The sequence below is a fragment of the Spea bombifrons genome, chromosome 6 (genome assembly GCF_027358695.1).
Source record: "Spea bombifrons isolate aSpeBom1 chromosome 6, aSpeBom1.2.pri, whole genome shotgun sequence".
NCBI classification, from domain to species: domain Eukaryota; kingdom Metazoa; phylum Chordata; class Amphibia; order Anura; family Pelobatidae; genus Spea; species Spea bombifrons.
In genome coordinates this window covers 29,596,109-29,622,447 of record NC_071092.1, presented here as the reverse complement: position 1 = coordinate 29,622,447, position 26,339 = coordinate 29,596,109, and the positions used below count along the sequence as shown (strand labels likewise).

The following is a 26,339-nucleotide window of genomic DNA, read 5'->3' as shown; positions in this document are numbered from 1 at the left end:
TTATCTTTCACATAAAGGGCCACCTCTCCCCCTTTCTTGCCCCCTTTGTCTTTTCTATACAAAGAGTACCCCGGTATTGATATGTCCCAGTCATTTTTCTCATTATAGCATGTCTCAGTAACAGCCACTATATCAACGTTCTCAGTTGCCACAACTGTTACAAGTTCATGGATCTTATTCCCTAAACTGCGAGCATTTGTAGACATTGTAGACATTACCCTGTCCATCTTAATAATACAATACCCTAACACAACAACCTGCCTTGGCTTCCCTTCCTTCTGGATCCCCTCTACGCTAGATGAGCTGCTCTCCCTGATGTTAGTTGTCTGTGTAATCTAAATCGGAAGACCTCACTGGAGATTCCAATGATAACTTAATATTCTGGCGGTAAGACAATGTTATACTACCTACATAAACACTGATCCCTTGCCCAATTACCATGACTCTACAGTAAAGTTTTTCAGTCAGGTTAAGGATCCCTCCTCCACCAGGTAGGTAGTCTTCTCCTGGCATCCGGGAAACCCAGATTTGTCCATCAAACTTCCAGATTTATCACTCCAGAGAACATGTTTCCACTCCTCCAGCGTTCATGGACGGTCTGCTTTACACCAGCTCTTGCTTGTCAATGCACATAGCGATCTTTCGCTTGAAAACCCATTTCAGAACAGTGTAGTGAGTGATGCTACAGAGGACAGGTGATTTTTACAAGCAATGAGCTTCAGCAATCAGCAGCCGGGCTCTGTGAGTGTAAGTGGTCTACCATGTAGTGGCTGAGTGCTTCCTCTTCACAATAAGAGCACTCACAGCAGACCGGGGCAAATCTAGCAGGGCAGAAATTTCAAAAAAACAAATGTTTGCCTAGGAAGACGGCATTTCTACCTATGTACTTGATTTTATAGATTTGTCAGCAATTGGTATGGCTGAAACACCGACATTTTATAATAGTATATCATATTACACACATAAACATGGAATTTTGTGGCATTTAGTGCTCTCTGGAATTATTGTGGCCATCTAAACAGGCCGCATTGCGTAGCAGATGGCTAACTTGGTTTTGACCATAGAATAGAGTTTGCTAATGACAAACCTAGTAATAGGAATACAAGTTGAGTTAATATTTTATGTGATCATTTAGAAATAAACAAAAAAGACGTTTAATGTAAACAGGATGTGAATTTATTGATAAAATCCTCATATCTTCTTCGCGCTGACAAACTTTGAGGAAAGGCGAGAAAATAAGACAAGACGGACCTTCGACAGCAAAAGAAAGACAACTTTTAATCCTCTTCTCTGTTAATGAAATGTCACTGGGAAAATGAACTAGTGGGATCTGAGACCAATTAATTTAACAGTTTATTTATGAAAGAGTAACACACAATTTTCAAGTCTTACATATATTATGAAAATAATTACAAAAGAGATTTATTTTTATTTTATTTTATTAAAGTATCTTTATTTCCAGCTTTATTTCCAGAAAGGGGAGGAAAACCAGATGAAATTTTAAATCCGAATTAAAAAAGTTTGGTAGACAAATCATCTTACCTGTTTAATTACCAGTCCCTTTTAACCAGGTAGAATCACATGACCTAAACATGTTGGTTTATTTGTGTGCATGGATCCATGTAAAACATTTTATTATGTATAAATATTGATGCCATAAAATGGTTTACACACAAATGCACAGACGTACAAAACATGTAGAAGTATATCTTGATAAAACTAGAAGGGCCTAGCGCTTCTCAATTATATCTGCGTTCTTAAAAACACGGATATAATACAACCACTCTTAAAAGTATCAGTAAACACCGAACAAATACATAAAGATCTGTTTTGAGTCCAATTTAATATTATGTGATTTGAAGATGCACAAACCTCAATGATACAGAAATTAAAATAAATTCACGTTTTTACCATCGATTTTACACAGAATTGACAAACATCTAATACAGAAATATTCTTTTTAATACATATTTCCCCGACCACAAATAATAATTAAAAAAAAGAAGTTATTTTAGGTATATACATGCATGTCATGACATCCTGGAATGAGGTATTAGCACCATCAAATATTGCACCAAAATGGCATCATTTTTCAAAAACCTAGCACAGAAAAATTGGTAATTTAGACAATTTACCTACTTTGCTTTCCAGTTTGGCAACCTGAGGCTTAATTATATATAGATACTGTAAATATATATATATATTTTCATTTGTTTAGCAACAGCAAATAAGAGAGGTCTTCCACATCAATATATACAAAGGGACTTTATTTGGAGTGAGAAAAATGGGGGTCGGTCCATGGGAATTACATTATTTTGCACAATACAGACACTGTATCCATTTCACACAGTGGGGAACCTTCCATGTTTCAATGATGTTATGAATAAGGCTCAAACCTTAGTCACATGCAAGTTTTGGAAAAAGGACATGCAAGCATTAAGTTAGGTACAAAGAAATGTAATATATGGAATATATCTGGTAGATCCATTCACAAGAATTTAATAGCACCTATGATGGACGAAGCTTGCTTTGCATATTTTTCCAGCACCAAAAAGTTTCACAAGGAAAGAAGGCACATCAGGCCCTACAGTATTGCATCTAAGTCCTTCATATTTTTTTGACAAATGCTTTCTCTGTTTAAGTCATGTGATTCTGCCTAGGTAACTCTATGTCTGTTTTCTTCCCCTATGCACCATCCATATTCAAAACTTGCATGTGGCCTACACGTCTTTCGAGGTATTCCCAAGCCTGACGTTTTTCTTTTAGAAAAAAAAATATTTTTTTTTACACTTTTTTTTATTATTTTTAAGCTGCTCGTCCGTGTGGGGGTCTCAACCTAAGAAACAGGTTGGCCCAACCTCAAATCCAAACTTTTGATTCTGGTCCCCAAAGTCACTGATCATCACATCTGCAATAGGCAGTTGGTCTATCTTCAGGGTGTTGATTTCAAGGACAGTCCGTGCATAGCCTTTCCTCAGCTGGAAGAGAGGGAATATGAATTTTAGTCTGCAGTATTACACAATAACAACAAAAAAAGTATTACAGCTGGATATGGGAAATATCGACAACTTATAAGTGTCTAGCATCATTACTATTTCTGGTTTCTGGGTCCATCTTCAAGTGACAGCAAAGTCAGACTCGACCTACTGAATGTAAAATATCTAAAGAGCTTTATTGGAAACACTTACTTAGTGATAGGTTTTTTTCTTTCTCACTAAACATCAATATCAGAAGTTTGAGCTGTGAGGGTTCTCCTAGAATTATTACCCTGCCTGAAATATAGACTTTTGACTACCTGTCGGTGCTCTCCTAACCTCTAGTGCACAGATAAATTAATACAAGATATAAGAAACCTTAAAGGGAGGTGTGTAGCCTCACCAATGAAGAATGTATGTTAAAGTACTTTGTAAGAACTTTGATATGCATTTTTCAACCTGTAAAAAAAATTACAGAGAAGCTGCCGTTCCAGAGCAGCAGTGCACAGTTCCCCTCTAAAAGCCTGTTTTTCGCACTGCTGCTGACTGCTTGAAGCAGCCAATCGGAATCAGAGAAGCAGGTCTATTGAAGTCAATGGGGCTTCTTTCTATGCATGTGTGCGGGGGTGGGGGGTCTAAACAGCAATTCTGTTAAACTGTTAAAGTGACCACTCAGCTATCACATGCATCCAAGTACATAGCATGGCTATGGTGTCTCTTATTTGAGCATTGACAGAATGCTTTTCATTCTTGTCTTCAAGTTTTAGAAAAGTGGTGAGTCCCACAGAGAGATACACAGTGTTTATCTTATTTTTATTATAATTATATTTCTTACTTAATTTTAATTTATTAAAGACCACATATCAACAGGGGTGCCTTTAAATTTAAGGTATGTTTGTGAAGAATGTTTCTTTAAAAAAGGACATTCTCAATGGACTGGTCAATCTTTATGCTGCTGTCAGTGGAAAGCGGTAGAAAAGCACAGCTCCGCACTGCTAAACGCTTATTATACGATTATAAAGCAGATGCAGCGCCTCGACACATAAAGCAGTAATGCCATTATTAGTCTCATATTAGCTACTACAGGCACATTTGGGCATAAATTGCCATACCATTGTTTAATAATAGACCCTGTAAAATAGTTTATGGCCCTTTATTTTTGCATTTGTGATTGCCAAATGATGTTTTTGCAGTCTATTAGTAAAGAATTTCAAGCCAAAGCAAAAACAGATAAAACGCAACAACTCCTGCAAAATACTTTTCTTCCACTTTTATGATATGTCTTTTAATTTTTTTATGGCGAGGCATCTGGTCTCATGAAAAAAGAATGCAGGCTATTGATGTTCAGTTATTTAAAGATTACATATTTAACAGTCTATATTATAATGAATTAAGAAGTAAAGAACTGGAAGGAAAGAAGGAAAACAAAAATCCATTTTATCTAATACATGCTAAGCAAAGCATGCCAAAGTATTGCATATATTTGACTTTTCCCGAAAAATGTCCTCGTCTTTCTTTCAGTGGTTTTAACATTTGAAATAATCCCTGGTAATCCTTTACCCCGCATGATATGCAAATTCCCTATGACTACATATTAGATTACAGAATACTTATGTCTCTGTTGGTTTGTGGATTATTGTATTGTGCATTATCTCCATCTTATTTCCACTAAAATATTGGGGTATATTCAATTACCAGAGAAAATTGTACTCTAGTAATAGAATAACAATTCTTCCACAAACTAGAATAGAAAAAACTTCAGGAAATCCATTGGTCCGGCATTTCATGATACATACAGACAAAATCAGTTTAAAGGCGCTGTTCTACCTACCCGCTGAGACTAACATTTTGAAACTAAGTGCAGAATTAGAAGCTTCATTCCTCGTACTGCTGAATGAACAAACCCTCCCCAGGTGTTATTAGTCTAATGAAACTTTGCCTTATTCAGAATATTTCCTGGGAACACTAATAGGCCGTTGTCTTACTTGGCGACCTGAAGATAAAACACTGAACTACAATGACCATACTTACAGTACAGTACTTTGCATGTACTATTTCTCCAACACATAGGTCTGCTCATTCTTGATCCTTGCTCTGTCACTCTATGATGCCAACATATCTTGGCTCCTTGAGAAAGGTCCTCTCTATGAATGCTATCAGCTTTGTTGTTGATTGTGAAAATGTATCGGTAAACACATTCGAAGTAGTCATGAATATGGCTATATCGGTACAGATCTCTAATTGCTTCATGCTTGCCATAATATTTTTTTACTGATTTTGGAACTAATTAAACCAGAAAAGTCAAACAGAAGTAATTAGCTTGCCTAACTCACAGCTGGGATATGTGTGTGTATCAGTCTGGAAAACATTCTCCAGTTGAGGAATGAGAATAGATTAATCCAGCGCCTCAAGACGAAATATATAGTGTTTTTTTCTTTATGATCTATGAATTTCAGGATTAAAATCATATATAATCTTAATATTCTCAGTAACAGTAGGGAAACATGTTGGTGTGCCATTTTTTGTCATTGCATGGAATATACATTCTTGTTGTGTTGTTGACTTATTTATCATATTATTATACACTTACTGCACAGCCATCGTGAATTGCTCTGATGTACGGGCTGTTGTCGTAGGAAATTTCTTCATCATTAGATCCAAGGAACCTCAAGGCCTTGTCATAACTGTCGGTCACAGCATCGTGCCAAGCCACTGACTGGTGACAGCTGTAAGTGAAGTTTTGCCGAGCGGATGCACTGAGCAGTTTCAAGAAGGTCATCTGTACCTGATTGATTGAGTTACCCTCCACGTCCACATAAGAAAGCTGGTGAAAATACAAGATTGTTCCAAATGACTGTGTTGATACTTTGTATTATTATACGGCATGGTGAATACATTGTAAGAAATGATTATTCATACTTACAGCTTGGAAATGTATAAACATGTTAAGTTGGAATTTGTTGGAAGAGATATTAATAAATTGCGTGAATATGTTATTGCCCTCCCCACAACATTTATTTCTTTCCTACAATCATATCTTACATTTTCTATAAAGTACTAAGAATAGGACAGCCATCAACACCCTTTTCCCCTCGAGTCCCTTAATATTACCACCCAACGGTGCAAGTCAGGCTAGGGTTCATCAGCTGTCACTATTCATGGAAGCAGCATCTTGCGGCAGGACAAGAGTGAACTACAAGGATGGCTAAAATAACTAGAGTCATACAGCTCACCTACTGGTTTGAATGGGTGCCAATTAATATCTAACTGGTGGACAAGTAAGAAAATGTGTCCTGTTTGAGAAAATGTGTGCTGTTCTTTTGACGTACCAGCTTGCCTCTCTTGAATTCACTGAACCAGGAGCCTGGTGTTTCTTTGGGCCAGGAAGAAATCCGGACCTGTTTTGAATAAGAGCACAAGAGACAAGGAGTTAATGAACGCCTGTTCCAGAATAAAGCACATATATGATATTCCGATATAGTGATGCTGCTGTGGATGTCTTTTCCATATACGCATGTGTCTGGCTATTTCAACAGATCTTAGGTCTGATAAATATACACGGTCATACTCTGTAATGCATTTTCCCATAAACTGGAGAAACATTAGGTGCTGTTTCATTATCTATCCCAAACAGTGCTGCACATAATGTTAAAAGTGCATTCAGTTGTGAGCAGGTTATGATCAGTAAATAAATAACAAGGGTTGTCAGCTGTGATACTTATTCCAACCACATCCAAACATTAACAAATGATTTGCTGATAAAAACGACATATACATCTAACACATAACACAATGATGTTATTGCTATCCCGCTTTTCTAAATCACGGTGCCTAATTCTTTACAGAAATAATAACTGCCCCCAAACAGAAGGTCTTCCTTACAACCCTATGTCAGATCAGACACCACATGCGAGGCACATTGATTCCATTAGCCCGCTGAAAACCATTCAGGTAACATAAGGTCTGTCTCACTCACTCCTTCAGATTTTTTGTCTGCATAAATACAGGTTTCCCCTCCAGCGGTGAAGTTACAGAAGACTTTGAATGAGTCTCCAGAGCATCCCTGGTTTGGATCGATCCAATATTCACCTGGAGGAAAAAGAAAAAGAGGCAGGTTATCAGACCTTTTCACTAAAGTTAAAGCCATAGAGAGAAAGAAATCCACAATCGTTTAACTTGCTTCGATCCTGTATATATCCTAGGTATGGAACTAGTTATGATCCTAAAGCCTTCATTTCCAGAGGTCAGATAACATATAGAATAATATCACTTGCATAGGTGGCACTGTAGCTAAGTGCAAATTCTTGTTTTTGTCTAGTTTTTGGGCCTCAGGATGGGGATTATTTTATAAATTGGCATAATGAGTACTCTATGCACTGACCCCCAAGTGATAATTTTCAAAACATAAACTGGATGTGTAATGTTAGCGGAGATAAGAAAATTGAGAGTTTGGTCATTTTGTGATTGCAAAGCATTTCAGTGCTAGACAAGGTGTTTGTTGAACTAAAATAGAAGGGTCCACAATTTTTCAGTTCAGATTATAACTTCTGCGTTCCTTAGTACAAAAAGATATGTTGTCCTTACCATCAGGGAACTCTGGGTGGCAGAGCTGTAGGTCCTTGCATGTCCTAGCTGGGTTGTTTTGAGTTCCCATGGGATACTTCATGCGCTCAATGTCCTGCTTCAGAGAATTGAGAGATCCAAAGATCTCCTCCATTCCGTCAGTGTATTCTAAAATGTTGTCTCCAGCATCTGCCATCATGTCATCTGAGGATCTGCGGGTCTTCTTTGGTGTCTGGATGGGCAGTGGCTGAATGATTTCTCCAGGGGGACCCTGATAAAACAAGCAAGTTAGGATGGTACATGACTACTGAGAGGTTAAGTCATTATCTCCAAAACTATTTGCCTATATCTTATTTTAACATCTTACTAAAAGGGTGTATAAATCAGATTTACAATATAATTGTATTTTACTCCAGATTAAGTTTGTGTGTTTCCATAAACCATTTATAATTATTGAGTACTTACTGGTGGACCAGGGGGTCCAGGCACTCCGCTGTCTCCCTTCTGACCAGCTAGACCCTACAAAAAGGAAACGGAATTCACAAATTAATATAACATTAGTAAAAACCCAGAACAACTTTAATAACAGAAATGTTAAACAATATAGAAGTTAAGGGATCATTGAGACATAATGGTTTTGAGGAAGAAATATTGAGAAATCTGATGTGTGTAACATAGAACCAAAGATACAGTAGTAAAGAATGTAGCTGGAAGGGTGATGAAACAGCATGAACAACATACAAAGATGGAAGGGTCATAGTTTTGGGATGCTGGATGGAGTGGAAAGATTTAGGACACAGGGAAGCAATACATTAAAAAAGGACATAGACGCAGAATACTTACTGATGATCCCTTTGAACCTTTAGGACCTTGAGGACCCTACAAATGAACAATGGGTAAATCTCACTGTTATTGTTGAAAACGACAAGGCAGGAGATGGCATTCTTTTGGCAAGACCACCTCCCTTATACAGTTATACATAATAGTTACTAGTGGCTAGTAATTGTCACTCTATGGACAGACATACTGATTTCCCATGCTAATGCCAATTAGTGGAATGTACAATTTATATCTTTCTGTGCCACAAAAAGTAGCTTCCTTATTGTAGTTATACTTATACTACTCAGCTATATGTCTCCTAATACAAACATGTTTTTGAAAACTTTACAAACTGAACTTCAACTCACTGATGCATGCATAGTGTATAGAACAATGTTAATATACTTACAGGTAGACCAGGAGGTCCAGGGGGGCCGGAAGGACCAGCAGGGCCATTAACACCCTAGAGAAAAGACAATGATAACCATCAGAACATAGAAAAGACCTAGATACTAACAGCTGTTAAAAACAAAGGTGATCGCCATTCCAAGTATCAGACATCCACATGGACACCTGAACAGAATGTGCCACGTCTGTGTTTTTGGGATATTGCCTGTAACACATTATCATGTGCCAGAAACATGTGAAGCATTCCGCTATCACAAAAGGAAGAGGGATCTTCTGTTCTCCACATGAACTCACAAAAAGAAAAAAAACATATATGTGTTATAAGAACTTAATCCTTACGCCGTCTCCCTTGGGTCCAGCAGAACCTTGTGGGCCTGGAAGTCCTCTGTCTCCCTTTTCACCCTGCTCTCCAGGGGGACCAATTAGACCGATCAGACCTGGATGTCCCTATAAACCAGAAAGACACAGAAGTTAACACCAAGGACGCTGACATCCCCATAATAATATATTCACTGCAGCATGTTTCCTGTAAGACTGTTCTAGTTAAATGATCATTTACTTATAACTTCTTTTATTACTGTACTTCTTGTAACTCTTCCATTAGACCATGACGTCAGTATTCCTTGAATTTAAAAACTCCCTATAGCTCAGTATAAATCCTGGATAAAAATCCATAATGCCTTTTCAATAACTATTCCTATCTTTCAAAGAGTGTTCATAACAATGCTCCTACTACCGAACCTATTGTTTTTCATATTGCTATCACAATAAAAAATAACCTCACAAAATCACAATTCATATTTGGGCTTGCATTTGTTAGACTATGATTAATATGGCGACCCAGATCACTAACAAATGTGCCATAAATCCATCTACTGCTGTATATAACATCTCCAATGACTCCAGGCTCCCTCTCCCTATAAACACTCACACCGCTCCTACAAACCCAATTTCAGTTGCATTTTACCAAATATTACCCTAATAAAACATTACATTTTCTTCCTACATGCAGATCAGTAGTGGACAAGGCAGCTGTTGTTTCAAATCCCACAAGTACATTACCTTTTCACCCTTAGTACCAGGATCTCCTTTCAGACCTGGCAAGCCAGGAGGTCCCTGAATGAAAGAGACATTTAGAATTAAGATATACGCCTTTAATATCCCAGAAATCAACAGAATGTTCTCTTACTATAAATTCACGTAAAATCTGCAGTGCTTTGAATTTCTAGAGGGTAACCAACACCAGCCTCTAATGTAATGCAGTCAATTGTTCCAGGATCCTGCGATAAATCTAAAGCTGTGTATGGAATTTTCCTTTGCGGACACGTACGTTAATGACATAATGTATGTTAAGCAGTGCTGTTCACAGGGAAAGTGCCTATATTTTATTGCTCTGTCCTTCTAAGTGTTCTCCTAATAAATGTGAGTTGGACAAAGGGTGAAGGACACAATGACAAGTGGTGCTCTTTTTATGTTCATAATAGAAATAATTATGTTCATTATCTCAAAATTAAAGGAAAATTATCATAGAAACATAATCAATTTCCCAACATCAGGTAAACGCTAACTCCGTGGTAACAATGCGTGGTTGGTATGGGTACTGAAGTCTTGACGATCTGGTCAGATGCTGGCTTGCGTGTAAATAAGCATTTTAATACATCATGGTAGCAAGATTGTGTTATCATTCCCACGGTAATATAAGTAAGTATATATAAAAGTAATATGGGACCTGTTACAGACAAGGTGTTCATATGAGGTATACAGTGAAAGTAGGCTTTACATCACAATTGCATTTTGAACACCTATAAGGTACAGGCTCTGAATCTACAAATCTCTGTGTTTATTTTTTATTCAAGTTCTTCATTTTTCAGAAAGGATGGTTGTTTTAAAAAATATCTGAGGTGTCTTAGAATGTGAAAATATGTGGGATTAAACGGGCATGTGGATTTAGCATTGCAGGAGTTATAGTATAGTCTTTCTCCTGCACCCACTTTATGACACTTAATTCTGTAGGGTGGATAATGACTAATTTTGATATTATTACACAAAGAAAAGACACTTTCTGTATTGCCACTACAGTGATGCTGCAGAGGTGGGCATCTGCGTGATGCAAACTTACCATTGGACCTGGAGGTCCATCTTGGCCAGGAGCACCTGGAAGGCCTTGTTCTCCCTACAAACATTAAAACAATAATTAGAGGAAAAATAAACTCTGCAGTCAATACGAGAACATTATTATACAACAGCATAATGTAGAAAGGTGGTAAAGGCAAAACGTGATCATACAGTGTCATTCATGTTTACTTACCACGGGTCCGGGAATTCCTCTCAGACCTTCAGGACCTGGTTTTCCTGGAGGTCCCTGAGCTCCAACAGGACCTGTCTTCCCAGGTGGACCTTCTGCTCCAGGTTCACCCTGTAAGCAACCATAAAAACGTGAGTGAAGTCATGGATGTGGGGTCTCAGGTTTATCATAATAATATCATCCAGGGGGGGGGGGGTTTGAGGCTTCCAAGAGGTCAAGCGTACTCACCTTAGCGCCTTTCTCTCCTTGCCTTCCTTCTGCACCTTGTGCTCCAGGAGGACCCTGGGAAAATATAGACTTGTTTAAAATCACAGGAACAGATGACAGAAAATGATGTAAACACATGACAGTTTGATTTGATTCACTAAGATGTTAAGACAAAATAATTAAACAGACTGCGTACTAACACACCCATGTGATTTCAATTAACGCTTGGAAGCTAACCACTGTGTGAACACAGACACACCTATATAAACGTACACTTACACAAATATATACAGATCCATTCACGGTTACACGGTGGTCCCTATCTGTGATTTGCAGGTAATTGCCTGCATTTGTGGCCAGTTACTTGCACTAGGTAAAGCTGAATCAATATCCCATTATACCATGCTATAATTATTCATCTGTGCACACTCTCATAGCAACAGCTGTTTAAATCTTGATCGAGCTGGGAATCAAGTTTTATTTTCATTGACATTAAAATCTATTTGCATTCCGGTTTATTTATGTAGATAAACAGCTTTTTTTTTTTTATTTAAACCTGTATTTTTAGCTCAGATAAATTTGGCTATAAGCTTTTACTCAGCGATAAAACACAGTACAAGACAAAATAACTCACCCTCTTTCCAGGTGGGCCAGGGGGTCCAGCTTCTCCAGAGGGACCGGGTGGACCCTGTCATCAGAGAGGAACAATATTAAACTCAAACGAACAACAATCAACAATAAGTAATGTTCACGGAATTGGAGACTTGTCCATATAAAGATGAGCCTACAACTCATAATCTTTTCCAGAAACAATTTGCTTGGGTTTTATAATGCATTTTATGTTTTATCATTGAACATTATTGATATGACGTCATTTTCACAAATCGTTTATACAGAAAATAGCTTATTGTGAAAGATTTTACAGGATAAATGAAAGGGCCAAGTTTACTAAAACTAGAGGCAATATTCTGAACCAGCTATTGGCGAGGGGCGAAAGGTAATTGTTGAATGTTCTTATTTTGGCCTAAAATGAAAGGTGCACTTCACTAATCAACATATTATAGCCATAAAAGCTCATTTCTACATTCAAAGTACATAAATTGCAATAAAATGTAATAAAAGAATAAGCTGTGAGACACTTTTGTCTTTAGAAGCTTTATCATACATGTTGTATGCATCTAAATATTCAAATGCACACTTACGGGCTGTCCTGATTCACCATCTTCACCTTTGTCACCAGGACCGCCATCTTGACCCTATAAGGAAAACACAATGTATTTTTAGAATATCAGATCTTCACATGTATCAATGGATGCATACAGAAACATTATGAAAATGTAAATTATAGAAAAATGGACAGCCTTTAATATGTTCACGATATAATTTAGAACTTACACTTGGACCAGGTTCACCAGGAGGACCAGGGTCTCCGGGGAATCCAACAGGACCCTATAAAGTAGAAAAGAGATTTTTTAAAATATGTCATTTACCAAAAGAAAAGAATACCTGACAACAAAGTATAACGATAAAAAAAACTTACAGGATTTCCTTTGGGACCATCCTCTCCTGGTGGACCTTTAGGCCCGGCAGGTCCTGCAGCTCCTGGGGGTCCAGCCTCTCCTTTCTCACCCCTCTCACCTTTAGGACCCTGTGAAACAATAAATATACATTACAAGATGAGCTGGCCATAACATGTTAGATCCTAAATTTGTGTTCATTTTTCATGGACAATGAAAACACTACACCGTGTTCTATTCTAAAGCTTGAAAATGGATTCCCAAGCTTTCAAACAGCTACAGAGACATTGTTTATGTGTGGAAGAAATGGCTGCATTACTATAATCTACCATTACAGTACAGCCATTTCACATCAATATTGTACTGCATTTGTCCAAATCAAAACAGGGAAATAAAAAATGGGGAAAAAGCTTATAATTAGATATCTTAAGCTTACAGAGATGTGGCTTATCATGACTGGGCAACAATCCAGATTTACAACCTGTCCCTGGAAATATGGAAGAAGCAGAACTTACGCCAACACCGACTTCCCCAGGGGGACCTGGGTTTCCAGCCTCTCCGGGTTCACCCTGCAAGAGAGAATGTGACACATTAGATTTAGTTTTTTTTTAATAAATATGTATTTTTTAATTAAAATATTGCTTTCAACTCTTATGAGCAGAATACACGAAACCATGACTTGAACATCTTATTTTATGGCTTGGCTCATGCAGAGCTTTTATACAGAGATCAATACACATATGCACAATCCGCCAAGAGGCAGATACTCATAACAACTTACAATCTAAATGAAAAACAAAACTAAACAATGATCCACTTATGACTTAACATATTTAGTGCTTGAAGGTTGTTCAGTATAAAATTTATTTGGCAATGTTAATGCAGGTTCCACAGCTGCAATTACGATTTGCAAAGCTTCTTAAAAAGGTTTAGAGAATATTAAAAAAAATATATACAATTCACAATGTTCATTTTGGGAGTAAACATATCAAGGCTTCTATGCTGGGAGATTTAAATTTAAAATCCAAAGCACACACGAAATATTTTGTCATTATTTTTCTAGCTCAATGGACTGATCAATTCAGTGACATAATACTTGTATTGAAATTGTTTTTTTATCGCTGTGTGATATTAAGGCAAAGCATAATATACTATACTATCCATAGCCTATTTTAAAGGTGCAGTACCCCCTTTTTCACTTGGAAAACTAACACCAATCACAATTTTCTTTACCTGCTACAATACTTCCACCGCCATTCTAACATCATCGGTTGAATGTAAGACCCGGAAAGATCAGGAATTCATGCATACATCAAACCACTATTGTGTACATACACGAGCCCCTAATACATTTCTCCTGGGGGGTATTTTCAGAATTAGATGCCTGTATCTATAAAGAGGTGAAATTATGAGCTATATAGTGCTCCTCAATATATAATTACTACAAGCCTTAACAAAGCAGGTGCTTTTTTACGACACACTACATATTATAGTGGTTAAGTCTCTGATATTCACTTATCCTCTGATATTTCTACAATTGTAGATGTTACCACGTAGACCTCACTTATTTCTGCTCCCAAGACAACCTGCGAATTGCATTTATTTTGTTCTGTGTCTCTGGACTCCATAACTTTTCTAGTAAAGTGTAGATGTCATTTTCATAGTGTGTTTCTCTGCTTCAAAGTTTGCAATCGTTTACATAAAGAGTACAGAGTTTAGTGGCATCCAGGGCAAATCTTCCGTTATTAATTACTCCCCTCCTCCTGTGACCTCTAATGAAGAGTGGGACATTTGAAGAAGAGTAATGGTGGAAATCCAGAGAAGTGTAGCTAAGGAAGATGCTCTTGATGGCATAAGACAGATTTATAGCATTTATACTACTAATGTATATGTGTAAAATGGACATGCCACTAAATTAACCAGTAAAATGCTGAAATTAGGAAAAGGACAGATGCACTTTAACTTCAAAGGATGTCCAGATGGTTATATTCTAACGGGAGAAAATGAGACTCAGGTTTCATTACCCCTATAATAAATTGATATCAAAGCACTGGCCTATTACAATATGGAGTGATATTTCATAGTCAGCACTGGCGGAAGTAAAAGAATATTGTTATTATAGTTTGTCTAGCTTTAGGTGCCCATCTCATAAAAAAACATCAAAGAGGACATGAAGTCCTCATCAATACAGATAGATCTTCAAACTGAACCACTCAGGCTATCACAAACAAATCTATCTACACACAAAGGTGCTAATCTGACATTTATCAACCTTACAAGTCTTCTGAAGAGAAAGGAGGGAATACTCAACTAGAAAAATGCTATGGATCAGTTATGACATCTCATTTGTTCGGTTAAGTGCAAACCTACTGGCTGTCCCTGAGCAAAGGCTCGCTTATCCTTCTGATAAAGTAGCCCTGACCTACACCTGCGTCAGCTGGAAAACCCTGTGAATCCAGAGCAGCACATTATCCATCAATGTATTCTAATCTCGTTAGGTAAATACCAACTGCTGTCTGGATGATAACCTTTAAAACAAAGAGGGATGGAAGAGGGAGAAGAAAAAGATGCGGTGGCGTAACAAATACAAGATGTGCGACCTGGATCTATAACTAATTAGTCTTATGCCGGGATGTTACAAATTGAGGCATAGACCAGGCAGCCAAATAAAGAAAAATGGAGTGCTCGGGACCTGATGGCACCCATTAGGTATCTGGAATAGTGGAGGGATCAAGTGGTTGGCATTGCTGGAACGTTTGCTTAACCTGTGCTCCACGTATCTAGACCATAAAACCATTCATGGAAATGTCATTGTTTTCGCAAATGCTAAGTTAATAGAAAAAATGACCAGGTATATTTTTTTCAGTAAATATATTTGAGGCAGACTGAAAGGCAATGGATTATGTCTGATTTTATAGTTAAAATATGCCAATTAGTGGATGTGATTTATGAAGAAGTTCTATTCTTTCACTTGCACTAAGGAATTGGATAAATACCATTTAGTAAAAGTGATGACCGCATTGACATTTTTGGTCTTAATACTGATTTTTTTCCCCATTGTTATTTTGTATAATCAAAAATTGGATCTTTTTATTGTGTAAAAAAAACTCCATTAACATTTCATATATTAAATCTGTTCATTTATAAAAGCGTATTGAAGGGACATTTCCAATGCAGTTGCCTTGGTATCTCCACAAAAAGGTTGACTAACATCAAAATTATAGAGGAACAACGAAAATTGTCAGATAGAATCGGTATCAATTGCTTTATTATATGCCATGATTATATTTTTTATGTGATGAGTAAAGGGGATTTAAAATCCATTACAATCTCTGGTAACCTTAGACACTAGTCCTCAAATGGTAACCTTCAAGTATATTGTTGAGATCAGGAATCTAGAATCTCATTGATGGAGAGATACAATGGTAATGTATACAACACCAGGGATGACACACTAGACAACAAGTCATCACCTGCGTCCCATTTCAAGTTCTGAATATGTTTATAAGAACTGCCTGCACCAAAACCAAGAGGTACTACATCTAATCATAGTCCAACCACACAGTCATTGATTCTGACCGGAGTGTACCCCTTCCAAAAATGAATCCCCATCCTACAAGTATGATTAAAAGAACAGATAGATGGTGCAAAAACAATAGCGTGTACCATTTATAAAAAAGCACATATCAAAACTATCAGAGCAACACTCACAAACCATTAAAGAGACACAAGTACTCAATAGCAGAATGATGGGGAGAATAGTAACGCCAGTCATCTATTGCCTCCGAAGACCAAAATATAGTAAACAACATATGTAAAGCTGATATATATATAGCTTTTCTGCTCGATACTCATGTCAAGATACATATAAGTGCCACCTTTTGGTTTTGTTATTTAACATCTTGGTGCCATGTTTAGTGACACACAATCATTATTGTGTTTTATTTAGAGAAGTTATTTGACCTATATGCAAAACATGTCAGTCTTCCAAGAGCATTAATTCAAGTAATACAATTTGGAAGACAGAAAAGTACTTAGGATAAAACGTAATAACAGACTGCTTCCAGTCTTTGTTAATTCTTCAAGTCATAGCATGCTCTTTGGGTAATTGACTTGAGGTGTTTTGTTGTGTTCGATAGATTTGAAAATCCTTGTATACAAAATACAGAGATGTCTCATTGTGCATGCAGTTTTTGTGAATACAAAAGAAGAAGAGGAACAATCCATAAAAAATATTTCTATCTTGAGATTAAAAAAATAAAACCGCAGAGCTCCTGAGAGATAGGACGGCGCACTTCTTAAGAAAAGAAAATTCTGCATTTGCCTGATTTAAGAAGACAGCTGTTATTATATAATAATTCTGTATGCAAACACGGCAGACAGAATCTTTTAATGTACAGAGACTCTAGAGAGATGGATAAAAGCACCGGCGACAGAACGTTCTCACAATGCAAGCAACTCCGAAGCAAGAAATGGATTTCTCTTATAATTCAGCTTGCTAATATTCCTAATAAACTCTGCTCTCTGTGTTAAGCCTTGCATTACTATTTTTCACATAGAGTTCGGTCTTTGAATTTCCCCTAATGTTCCAACTCATAAAAACTAGTTTGATCTATAGCTCTTTGTAGCGTCAGTAGTTGTGACTATATCTCTACAGAGAATAACTGTAGTAATATGAGTGACATGAGTGTCTTAACTAATTTTTTTGTTGTTGCAGGAAGTGTGTCAATTTGCAGTATTGTTGTGCAATACAATCCTGACCCTCATACTCGGCCTAAATGGCTTTTGAAAGTCCGAAATTTGGAGATGGGTACAACTGAATGACCTATTTGGTTGTTAACTAATTCTAAAGCCTACAGTTAGATGGTGAGGAGCGCTATCATGAAGAACATTTTATGGACAATTGTGTTAAATTGGCACTGCCAACTTACTTTGTCGCCAACACCACCAGGAGATCCAATAGACCCAGGAGGACCTTGGGGACCCTGGAAAGAGAAATATAGTCAGAAAACTGGAGACAAAATGCAAGTGAGCCTCCCATGTAAATGCAAGATACATAATACTTACATCAGCACCATTAGGACCTTGAGGTCCTCTTGGACCAGGAGGACCAGGTGGACCCTGTTAAAACAAAGATGACTTTTGTTACAAGAGGAAGATAAAACTACCAGGTGCAGTACAGGGACCTACTGTACAAATAAATAATAATGCGTTTTGACAAAAAATACATATCATACACATTGAGAGAAGCAGGTTGAATGTGGGACATTAAACCGCATGTCTACCGTAAAACATCATTTTATGAAATGGCTTTCATGTTTAGTGTAGTGTCTATGTTTACCAAGTGACAAGATGTTCATGTTTGCTGAAGTTTTGTTTTACCTCAACCAGATCAGTAATGGGAAAGAGAGGGGGTCGTAAAGAAACTTCAGGACTCATTAAATACTTTCAGTATAAAATATATCTTATATCCTACTGCCATCGGTGAGATACATACAATATACCATACATATAACTACATATTCAGAAGAGCGAGCATTAAAGAAAAGTTTTTGATCAGTCGGGTCCTACATCAAAATGTTTCTTAGTACACCAGAGGCCACATGTTCTTCACAAAAATAAAGAACGGCACAGTTGTGTAAAATACATGGGTTTCTGTAGTAAAAGTGTAGTAGAAGTGAAGTAAATAGAGATGTGGTTTTGGGTAAAATTATTTATTATTTAAGTAATGATAGCTCTTCATAAAAAAGATTCATTACAATGGAAAAGCCTCTTGAGAAAAAGCACCAAGGACAGGTATGGGAATCAAGCACAATTTCATGATTTTTTAATCCTTCTTTGTATCCAAGCTTTTATGTAATTTACTTACCATTGGACCAACATCACCATTTTCTCCTTTTTCACCTGGTGGTCCTGGAAGCCCCTGAAATCACATAAAATTAATATGATTAAATAGTGATATGTAACTATGTAAGATATTATTCATTAATGGGTAGACTCGTGGTTTCCCATTATGCTATGAGAAAGTTTATAAAGATTGTAACATTTAGCTCATTTAGGATGCCAGATTGTATTAATATATGGTGATGTGAGGTTTATGTCCAAATATGCATAACATATCAAGTCCATGTCCTTTCCAGTCCTATAGCACACAAATGGTTAATGCTATAAATAAGGAAAGGTTCCTGTTTTTCAGCAGGCTAGTGAGATAAATCATCTTTAGACTTTCTGCTTCCATCATTGGAAGCCTAAGACTAGGCTATAGCACCACGTTTCAGAGATGTTATGGAGGTGAGTGGGCATGGTTTGATGATGACTCCACTCCATCCATCTATACTTTATCAACCCATGGGTCTATGATCAGTCTACTTTCAGCCTCATACATTAGTTACTATTCTTATATGTTGTGAGGGCTACTTGTAGGTGTAAATCTTGCCTGTCATGTCTAACAACAGCTACCTACTATAAAAGAAAGTGTATGAGATAGAGAAAGATAATTTTATTTAAAATATTTAATAAACTGGGTGAATCTAATTATATAAAGTGAGTCTAGATCAGCCCTTCCGGTGTATATTTGCATCATCTAGTTACTAATGCATGCATTTTAGTTCAGATTAACTATAAGAATATCATTTTTCTGGGAGAATGTTGTCTGCTATACACAGCCCTTGTAGTGTGAGGACTGTTAATAATTTATACCCTGTTGGGCCAGCCTGATGAAATGTGAAGCTGCTACTGGCAATATGGAAAGGCCCATCATCATTCATCCTCTCTTACTGAAGACAGGGGACATTAATATGTATAGAAAAATTCAAATGCCAATGTGTGCATCTGTGCTGTATGCAAAACAGCAGCGTGTGTAAAGTATCATAACCAGAGGACTCAAAGCCAGGTTTATAGTATGAAGCTGTGAACCCATAGCTGTCAACCTTCTGCAACCCCATGTCCTCATTGTCTAATGGGAGAGCCAGAGGTCCCTTCTTCACCCAATCTCTTTCCATGAGAGAAGATGAACACACTTTTCCCTATTACCCTATGTAACTCTACATTGAGTCATCACGGCATCTGAATTAAGTGAAATAAGTATTTACACTATATCCGGTTATAGGTTTTCTATGTAGTGCCTGTTAGTGAATGCAAGTTGGACTGAGCATATCGTGAGTGGGTTTAAATATAAATAATGAACATTGTGTGCATATGTTTTGAGAGGTATCCACTGTATCCCCTTCCCCAGATCAGTAACATCAGTAGCGTTCCAGGATAAGCACAGTGCCATAAGAATAATCCGTGCCAGCTGGCATCACACTGATCACTGAGCTGATAGCCTAGTCATTCAGCCTGCCAGAGTCACTGACTGACACTCTGCCAGACTCATACCCTCAGATCTGAGCTCTGCCATCTCTTATGCATATGTTTCATCTGCTAAGGGCATGGGGCACCTCCTGTTTTCCTGCAGCATCTTCATCTGGTGTCGAGATGCTCGCATTAAAATGAATGGTGATGTATATCAACATATACGCATAACTAAACACGCAGCAAACACCGCATATATAAACTGTAGTATGTGTTTGAGTATGTAAAATCTCAAAAGGGTTACTCAATGCAAAATGCACAAACGTTATAAAGATTATAATAAAACAGTCACACCACGTTCTGGATGCTGTGGTACTTGCACAGAATGTATGGGACATATATATATATATATATATATATATATATATATATATATGAGCTTTGTTTTGATATTAGCCAACAATTTCCCATCCTCAAATGGAATAATGGAATGATTCTAGACATCACTTACTTGGAGACCAATTGGGCCAGGGGGGCCTGGAAATCCACGAGGACCTTCATCTCCCTTCTGACCAAACATTCCCTGCTGACCTCTGGGACCAGGCTCTCCATCTGAACCCTGTAAGAAAACACATAGGAAATTAAGATCTGAAACACATTAGCAGGTTAAATAATCCAGTAAGTATCTAATACAGCACCCATCACAAATACACCTTCAAGCTGCTGTAGTCATATGTAGGCAATGATTTACTAAGCTTGCTGCAGTGATCAGAATAAGGACGGGATGGGATATGAATGAAACTGATCCCAGTGAGCACAGCACAGTGCATTTACTCACACCAGCTTCTCATGTTATTGGAATGATGCAGCCCAAACTAAACCATATTCAGCTGGATCTAGCTGTTAAATGCCTAGTATGAGTGAGACTGAGTTCAGTGAGTGGAATGAGGAGTTAGATAGCAGAGCCCATGGAAGATTAACCTACCTGGACACTTGTGACTTCTGGTTGATATGTTAAAACATGTTTTATTAATATAATGATAATTTCATGATGAATCTGTAACACACTCCTCCTAGCTTTTCCTCTCTATCCTTTTTTGAGCAATGAGGGCCTAAGCAGCTGCTTAATCTGCGTATATGGTGGCATCACCCAAAGATGTACCTTGCCCGGGAGCTTCATTAGGCCTGACCCAGGGCAGCAACCCCAACCAATCACGTGGAGTAAGTTTACTATGGAGGCTGTACCGGGTAATGCACGGCGCTCCATAGTGTAAATGGGCCTGTTACAATTGATATCTCTGATTTCCCCAACAAGCCCATGGAACAGTGCTCTGCTGCTAGATCAATGCCAGGACTATCTGCGATGGATAGATTACCACCTCATGTCTTAACACACATTCTACATATACATGTGTCTAACGCAGTAAACCTTTGTCTGTATTTTGTAACTTCTCATAATGGATATTTAATCACTTACCGCTGGACCTGGTGCTCCAACTGGACCCTGTAGACCAGCTGGTCCTGGAGGACCCTAAAACAGAAGAGAAGAATATGTTTCATTTTCACTGGGAACTCATTTATAATACTGTATAATCTGAAGAGCAGAAGAAACCTTTGGAACCCAAAATAAAACATTACCCAGAAACATATCTTGCCTTTAGTTCTATGCAGGGATTTAAAGGTTAAGTGTTTCACTTTAAAGAGGCTCAAAGTGATGAAAGTGGACCTCTCGGGTTCTTTAGGACAGCATAATATGCTGAAACCTTTTAAACATTTTTACACACTTACCTGTTCTCCCTTATCTCCCTTTCCTCCTTTCTGACCAGGCTCTCCAATTTCACCCTAAAACAAGAGAATAAGAACAATGATAAAATATATAAAAATAAAATCACAAGGTGATGATTTCTGGGAATTTCCCATAATCATAGTTATGATGCAGCTAGAATTATGAGCATCGATCGTCCTTCATATGCTGACAGCTTAATCCTCACATTGAATAACGTGGTACTCCTTGGGATTTGCAGAGAAACCCTTCAAGGTTTAAATAAATGAGACGGACTGAGAAGAATATGTGTGAGGTTGGCAAGAGCAGAGAAACAGAGACCACTAATGAAAGTGGATTTACCGTTGTCACAGATGCAGAGATGAATAAAGTAACCAAAGAATTAGCAATATAACCATTCATGGGAAAGAACATGTGATGCCGGTCAGTAATTTTAAATGTATAAATAATACATTCAACTATATTTCAAATATAACATTCATGTAGGACATTCATGTGCCACCGGTTGCACTCAAAAGTTCAACATCTTCCTGTACCCTATAGTGTCATTCCTATACACGCCATAAAGGCTTCCATACACTCTCACATATACCCCAAAACTTCTGCCCCCCACAAATGCTTCTACATCCAAAGCTTCCATGCAGAAGCACTGCTCCTCGGTGTACCGTATACATTCATACCCATACAGCCTCATCACATACTATATTATTCACTATTATGTACAACAGTATGCTCTGTGCTTACACTACCTGATTCATCTCCAATACGATCAATACCACTGTTTGCTGAAACAATTAGCACTCTTTAACAAATTAGATATTTAACCTGACATTTGCATTCTTCACTTTCACAGGTAAACCTTATTTCACCCATTAATACTCTTGGACTAATACTAATGCACTCAGCATCTTATCCACTCGGCGGTTAAAAATCTTGTATCCACACAACTCACATTTTTTGGGTATTTGTACAAATCACATGCTTCCACTACTCTCAATAATATAATAATATGCACTGTACTTCTCTCTAATGCAGCTGTCCTTCATAATATAACTGAGCAAATTCATTCGGTTCCTTGGAAGATCAGTACTGAGAGTTTAGATGAATGTGTTTATGGATCACAACGGGATCAGTGGTCCTATAGGCCTACAAATACAAATATAGCCTTACCTTGTCACCATCTTCACCAGGTGGCCCTTGAGGACCAGCAGGTCCAGGAAGTCCAACAGGTCCTTGTACACCATCACGTCCAGCTGGCCCCTGAGGTCCTTTCTCACCCTGTGTTGGAGTAATAAGTGATCATCAGTGATTTTAAATACACTTAGTGATTACATTCCTTTTTTACATTGAATGATGAAGCTGCCTCACACCTGCCTGATGTGTGTATCATAAACTGAACCATTATGAATCCTATTGACAACCTGGCAATTGTATAGGGCTGTTTATTGTACATGTTGACTAGGAACTTGGGAGAGTTTGGTTTGAAATTGATTTAATGTCTACAGGCGTATAAATGTATCTTCTTATGCTTTGCAGTCTAAAATCAAAGCGTGATCTGTATTCCTTTATAAAGGGTTAAGTACATCTATATATTGAAAGGAGTTAGACATTTTAGAAGCTGCCCTTGCTACAAATGTGTTTCATGGAAATCAATAAGTATTAACAAAACATATGACTTTTGAGAAAAGGGGGGGTGTTAATGAGCCATTTTGTACTTGTTTCCTATAATGTGTCGGGGGGGATAATGTGTATTTTTTACATCATTACAATGATGATCCTATTACTTTACCAATTTAGAGGCTACTAGTAAAACGTTCAATGTTGGAAACAATTCCAGCGTAACGAGGTCAATATACTTTTAAAGATAGACTGAAAAATCCGTACACATCTTTTTGTTACACTGACAAACTCATAAAAGATATCCGCCATTACACTGATGTATTCAGCGATCACCATATGATCTAGGAGTTCATTTAGTGTAATTACACTCTCTATTCTTTGTAATACGAGATTGCATCATTCTGTCATTACAAGGAAAGGGCCAATAAAAAAACAACATTTAACATAATTAGTTATTTCAAGCCATACTATTAAAATAATCATGCTTTCCATAGAATGTATTGTCTATCACATTACCCATTTTAAGCAAAACTGACTGCAAGATATGGGATTAGGACGAGACTGAAATTCTTTTGACCTTTTTACGCCACGAAGAGCCACCCTTTTTGAACAGGGTCCACAAAGGCCTACGACTGGTTCCTGCTACATATGTCAAGCCTGTGACTCCAAATAGCTCATGATGAACGCAGGGTGACAGTTTAACTTACCGGAGCACCCTTCTCTCCCGCTGGCCCTGGTGGGCCCTGAGGACCAGGTCTTCCTGGCAAACCAATAGGCCCAGCAGCACCTGCTGCACCTCGTTCTCCAGCAGATCCCTGTTGTACACAAAAAACATGTCTGTCACTCATCACATATGGTAAAAAAGAGATATTATCACGCCAGTAGAGAGCCGCTTTATCTTTACTATGAGGGCCACTAGAATAATAATCAAAAAGTAAATACAACGCTAACCATGTAATGAAATATACCAATGTCTATGGGATAGCACCATGCCATTACAAGATTAGCCTCAAAATTTACTTATTGGACAAATTACATGTTGTATAATCTCTAGTTATACAATAGATATTGCTGGATACACCTTTAGATTATTAAAGTAGATCAATCATTTAACTCTTTGAGGGCATGCTACCAGACTACACACTTATCATAGCAATATGAATTTAGTTTATTTAAATACATTGTAACCTCATTTGTGGCGGTCTTGGAGCAAGATATAGTGTTACTTCACTAAACTTGTAAGCTCATTGAACTAAAAGTCTCCTTTGGGTCCTTAGTTTGTGGAAGTCCACATTTTCTACTGCACTTCAGCCTAATTGTTTTACAAAAGGGCTGTTTAGTTATTGCACAGTCTGGAGTGATTTTAACAGATTCATTGGATTATGGTAGGTTATGGCATAAAAAATGACATCAGAGTGGAGGACAATGTCCGCTGAGGATATATCTACTTACAAGAGGACCAGGTGGACCTTGTGGACCTTCTCCACCCTTCAAGCCAGCTGCACCCTGAAAAATAACAAGGTGATATTATAAAACAATACACATATACAATATACATAACATATACAAAGCAGATGAGCCAAGAACACTGGCAAAGACAACACGTTTGGTGTCAATAGTGCAGTCAATCCTTATATCATGTGTTTTTCTGGCATCTCAGGGATACAACCGTGAACACTTCCCAATATTTGCATTGATTGCATTCTGATTTTTTTTATTGGTTGTAATAAGGCCTAAATGATTAAATGAAAGTGAAATAGAGAGGATTTTTATGGTTGATGTCTATGTATTTGGTTCATCTCAGCAAGTCATCAAGAATATAACAGTGACTTAAATATTAAAAAATATAATGCATAGCTCTAATGCATTATAAAAGACATAATATAGAAATAGAAAGTCATATTGGTATAAAGGGATAATAATCATTTTCTGATGATATCATCTGTAGATGGGGACTTTCATCTCTTTTTATATTTAATTCACCAGTTAAATTACAACTTTTACAAAGGCACACTGCTTTAATGTAAAGATGAAGGGTTGTTTAATTAAATACATGTGATAGAGTCCCCAAGCACCACATGGAGAACAATGCAACAAATCCTAAAATGTGACCCCACAACAAGCACGTTGATCATTTGGCCACAAATTGGATTGTCAGGCCAATTTTATGAATTACAATCTAACAACAGAAAAAGGTTCTGCTATAATTCTGCCCCTGTGTAAACCGCTGCTAGTCTATCTAAAGTAAAAGCCAGATAAATGAACAAGGTCCATAATCAGGGGTACATTTTCCTTAGAGAATCCACACTCTTGTTCAATGCTAAAAATAAGTCACTGCTGGCTGACAATACAGAAACATATTGCCGGCCTCTTGGAGACAATGCGATGGAGATAAAGGGAGCAAACAAACGATACTGTCATTTTCTTTATACATAGATGTGTAATACTGACAATATCAACAAACATTGATGTTGTGGTTTCCACAGTGCCAGAAAGTTAAAATAACATGACATAACGTGACATCTCTCTTATTTTTAGAGAAAGACAAAATTGGAAAAGTAATATGGAAAGTAATTAACTTAAAAGACACTGGACTGACTTTAAAGAAGCTGCTTCACTTGAAAACCTTTTCAACACTTCTACTCTTGACACTAGACAGCGTTTCAGATGATTTTGACTCTTACCGTAGCTCCAGGGAGGCCTCTCTCACCGGGGAATCCACGCAGACCTGGTGGGCCATCTTTCCCAGCAACACCTTGGGGACCTGGATCTCCCTGTAGAAGAATAGTGTGGTCTCATTATTCATTACTACCTCAGACTGAAACATTTACCATTGATGATAGATGAGA

At 37.5% G+C, this 26,339-nt stretch overlaps 1 protein-coding gene and 1 long non-coding RNA gene across 10 annotated transcripts in view; one reads left to right on the top strand and one right to left on the bottom strand.

Moving 5' to 3' along the window:
• The window catches only part of LOC128499871 (uncharacterized), a 374,046-nt gene that overhangs the window by 346,401 nt on the left and 1,306 nt on the right, over positions 1-26,339 (top strand). The window lies entirely within an intron of this gene.
• COL11A1 (collagen type XI alpha 1 chain) overlaps positions 1,154-26,339 on the bottom strand; it is an 85,227-nt gene continuing 60,041 nt past the window's right edge. For all 6 annotated transcript variants that reach the window (XM_053468816.1, XM_053468815.1, XM_053468817.1 and 3 more), the window contains 28 exons: positions 26,175-26,264; positions 24,943-24,996; positions 24,198-24,305; positions 23,041-23,148; positions 21,876-21,929; positions 21,565-21,618; positions 20,599-20,706; positions 18,664-18,717; positions 17,862-17,915; positions 17,726-17,779; positions 13,310-13,363; positions 12,818-12,925; positions 12,673-12,726; positions 12,480-12,533; positions 11,912-11,965; positions 11,299-11,352; positions 11,074-11,181; positions 10,885-10,938; positions 9,828-9,881; positions 9,105-9,212; positions 8,767-8,820; positions 8,382-8,417; positions 8,004-8,057; positions 7,560-7,809; positions 6,952-7,064; positions 6,305-6,373; positions 5,566-5,799; positions 1,154-2,978 (listed from right to left, as the gene is read on the bottom strand). In XM_053468816.1, coding sequence (XP_053324791.1) covers positions 2,832-2,978; positions 5,566-5,799; positions 6,305-6,373; positions 6,952-7,064; positions 7,560-7,809; positions 8,004-8,057; positions 8,382-8,417; positions 8,767-8,820; positions 9,105-9,212; positions 9,828-9,881; positions 10,885-10,938; positions 11,074-11,181; positions 11,299-11,352; positions 11,912-11,965; positions 12,480-12,533; positions 12,673-12,726; positions 12,818-12,925; positions 13,310-13,363; positions 17,726-17,779; positions 17,862-17,915; positions 18,664-18,717; positions 20,599-20,706; positions 21,565-21,618; positions 21,876-21,929; positions 23,041-23,148; positions 24,198-24,305; positions 24,943-24,996; positions 26,175-26,264 — 2,397 coding nt within the window. In that variant the 3' untranslated portion in view covers positions 1,154-2,831. The remainder of the gene's footprint in view (positions 2,979-5,565; positions 5,800-6,304; positions 6,374-6,951; positions 7,065-7,559; positions 7,810-8,003; positions 8,058-8,381; positions 8,418-8,766; positions 8,821-9,104; positions 9,213-9,827; positions 9,882-10,884; positions 10,939-11,073; positions 11,182-11,298; positions 11,353-11,911; positions 11,966-12,479; positions 12,534-12,672; positions 12,727-12,817; positions 12,926-13,309; positions 13,364-17,725; positions 17,780-17,861; positions 17,916-18,663; positions 18,718-20,598; positions 20,707-21,564; positions 21,619-21,875; positions 21,930-23,040; positions 23,149-24,197; positions 24,306-24,942; positions 24,997-26,174; positions 26,265-26,339) is intronic.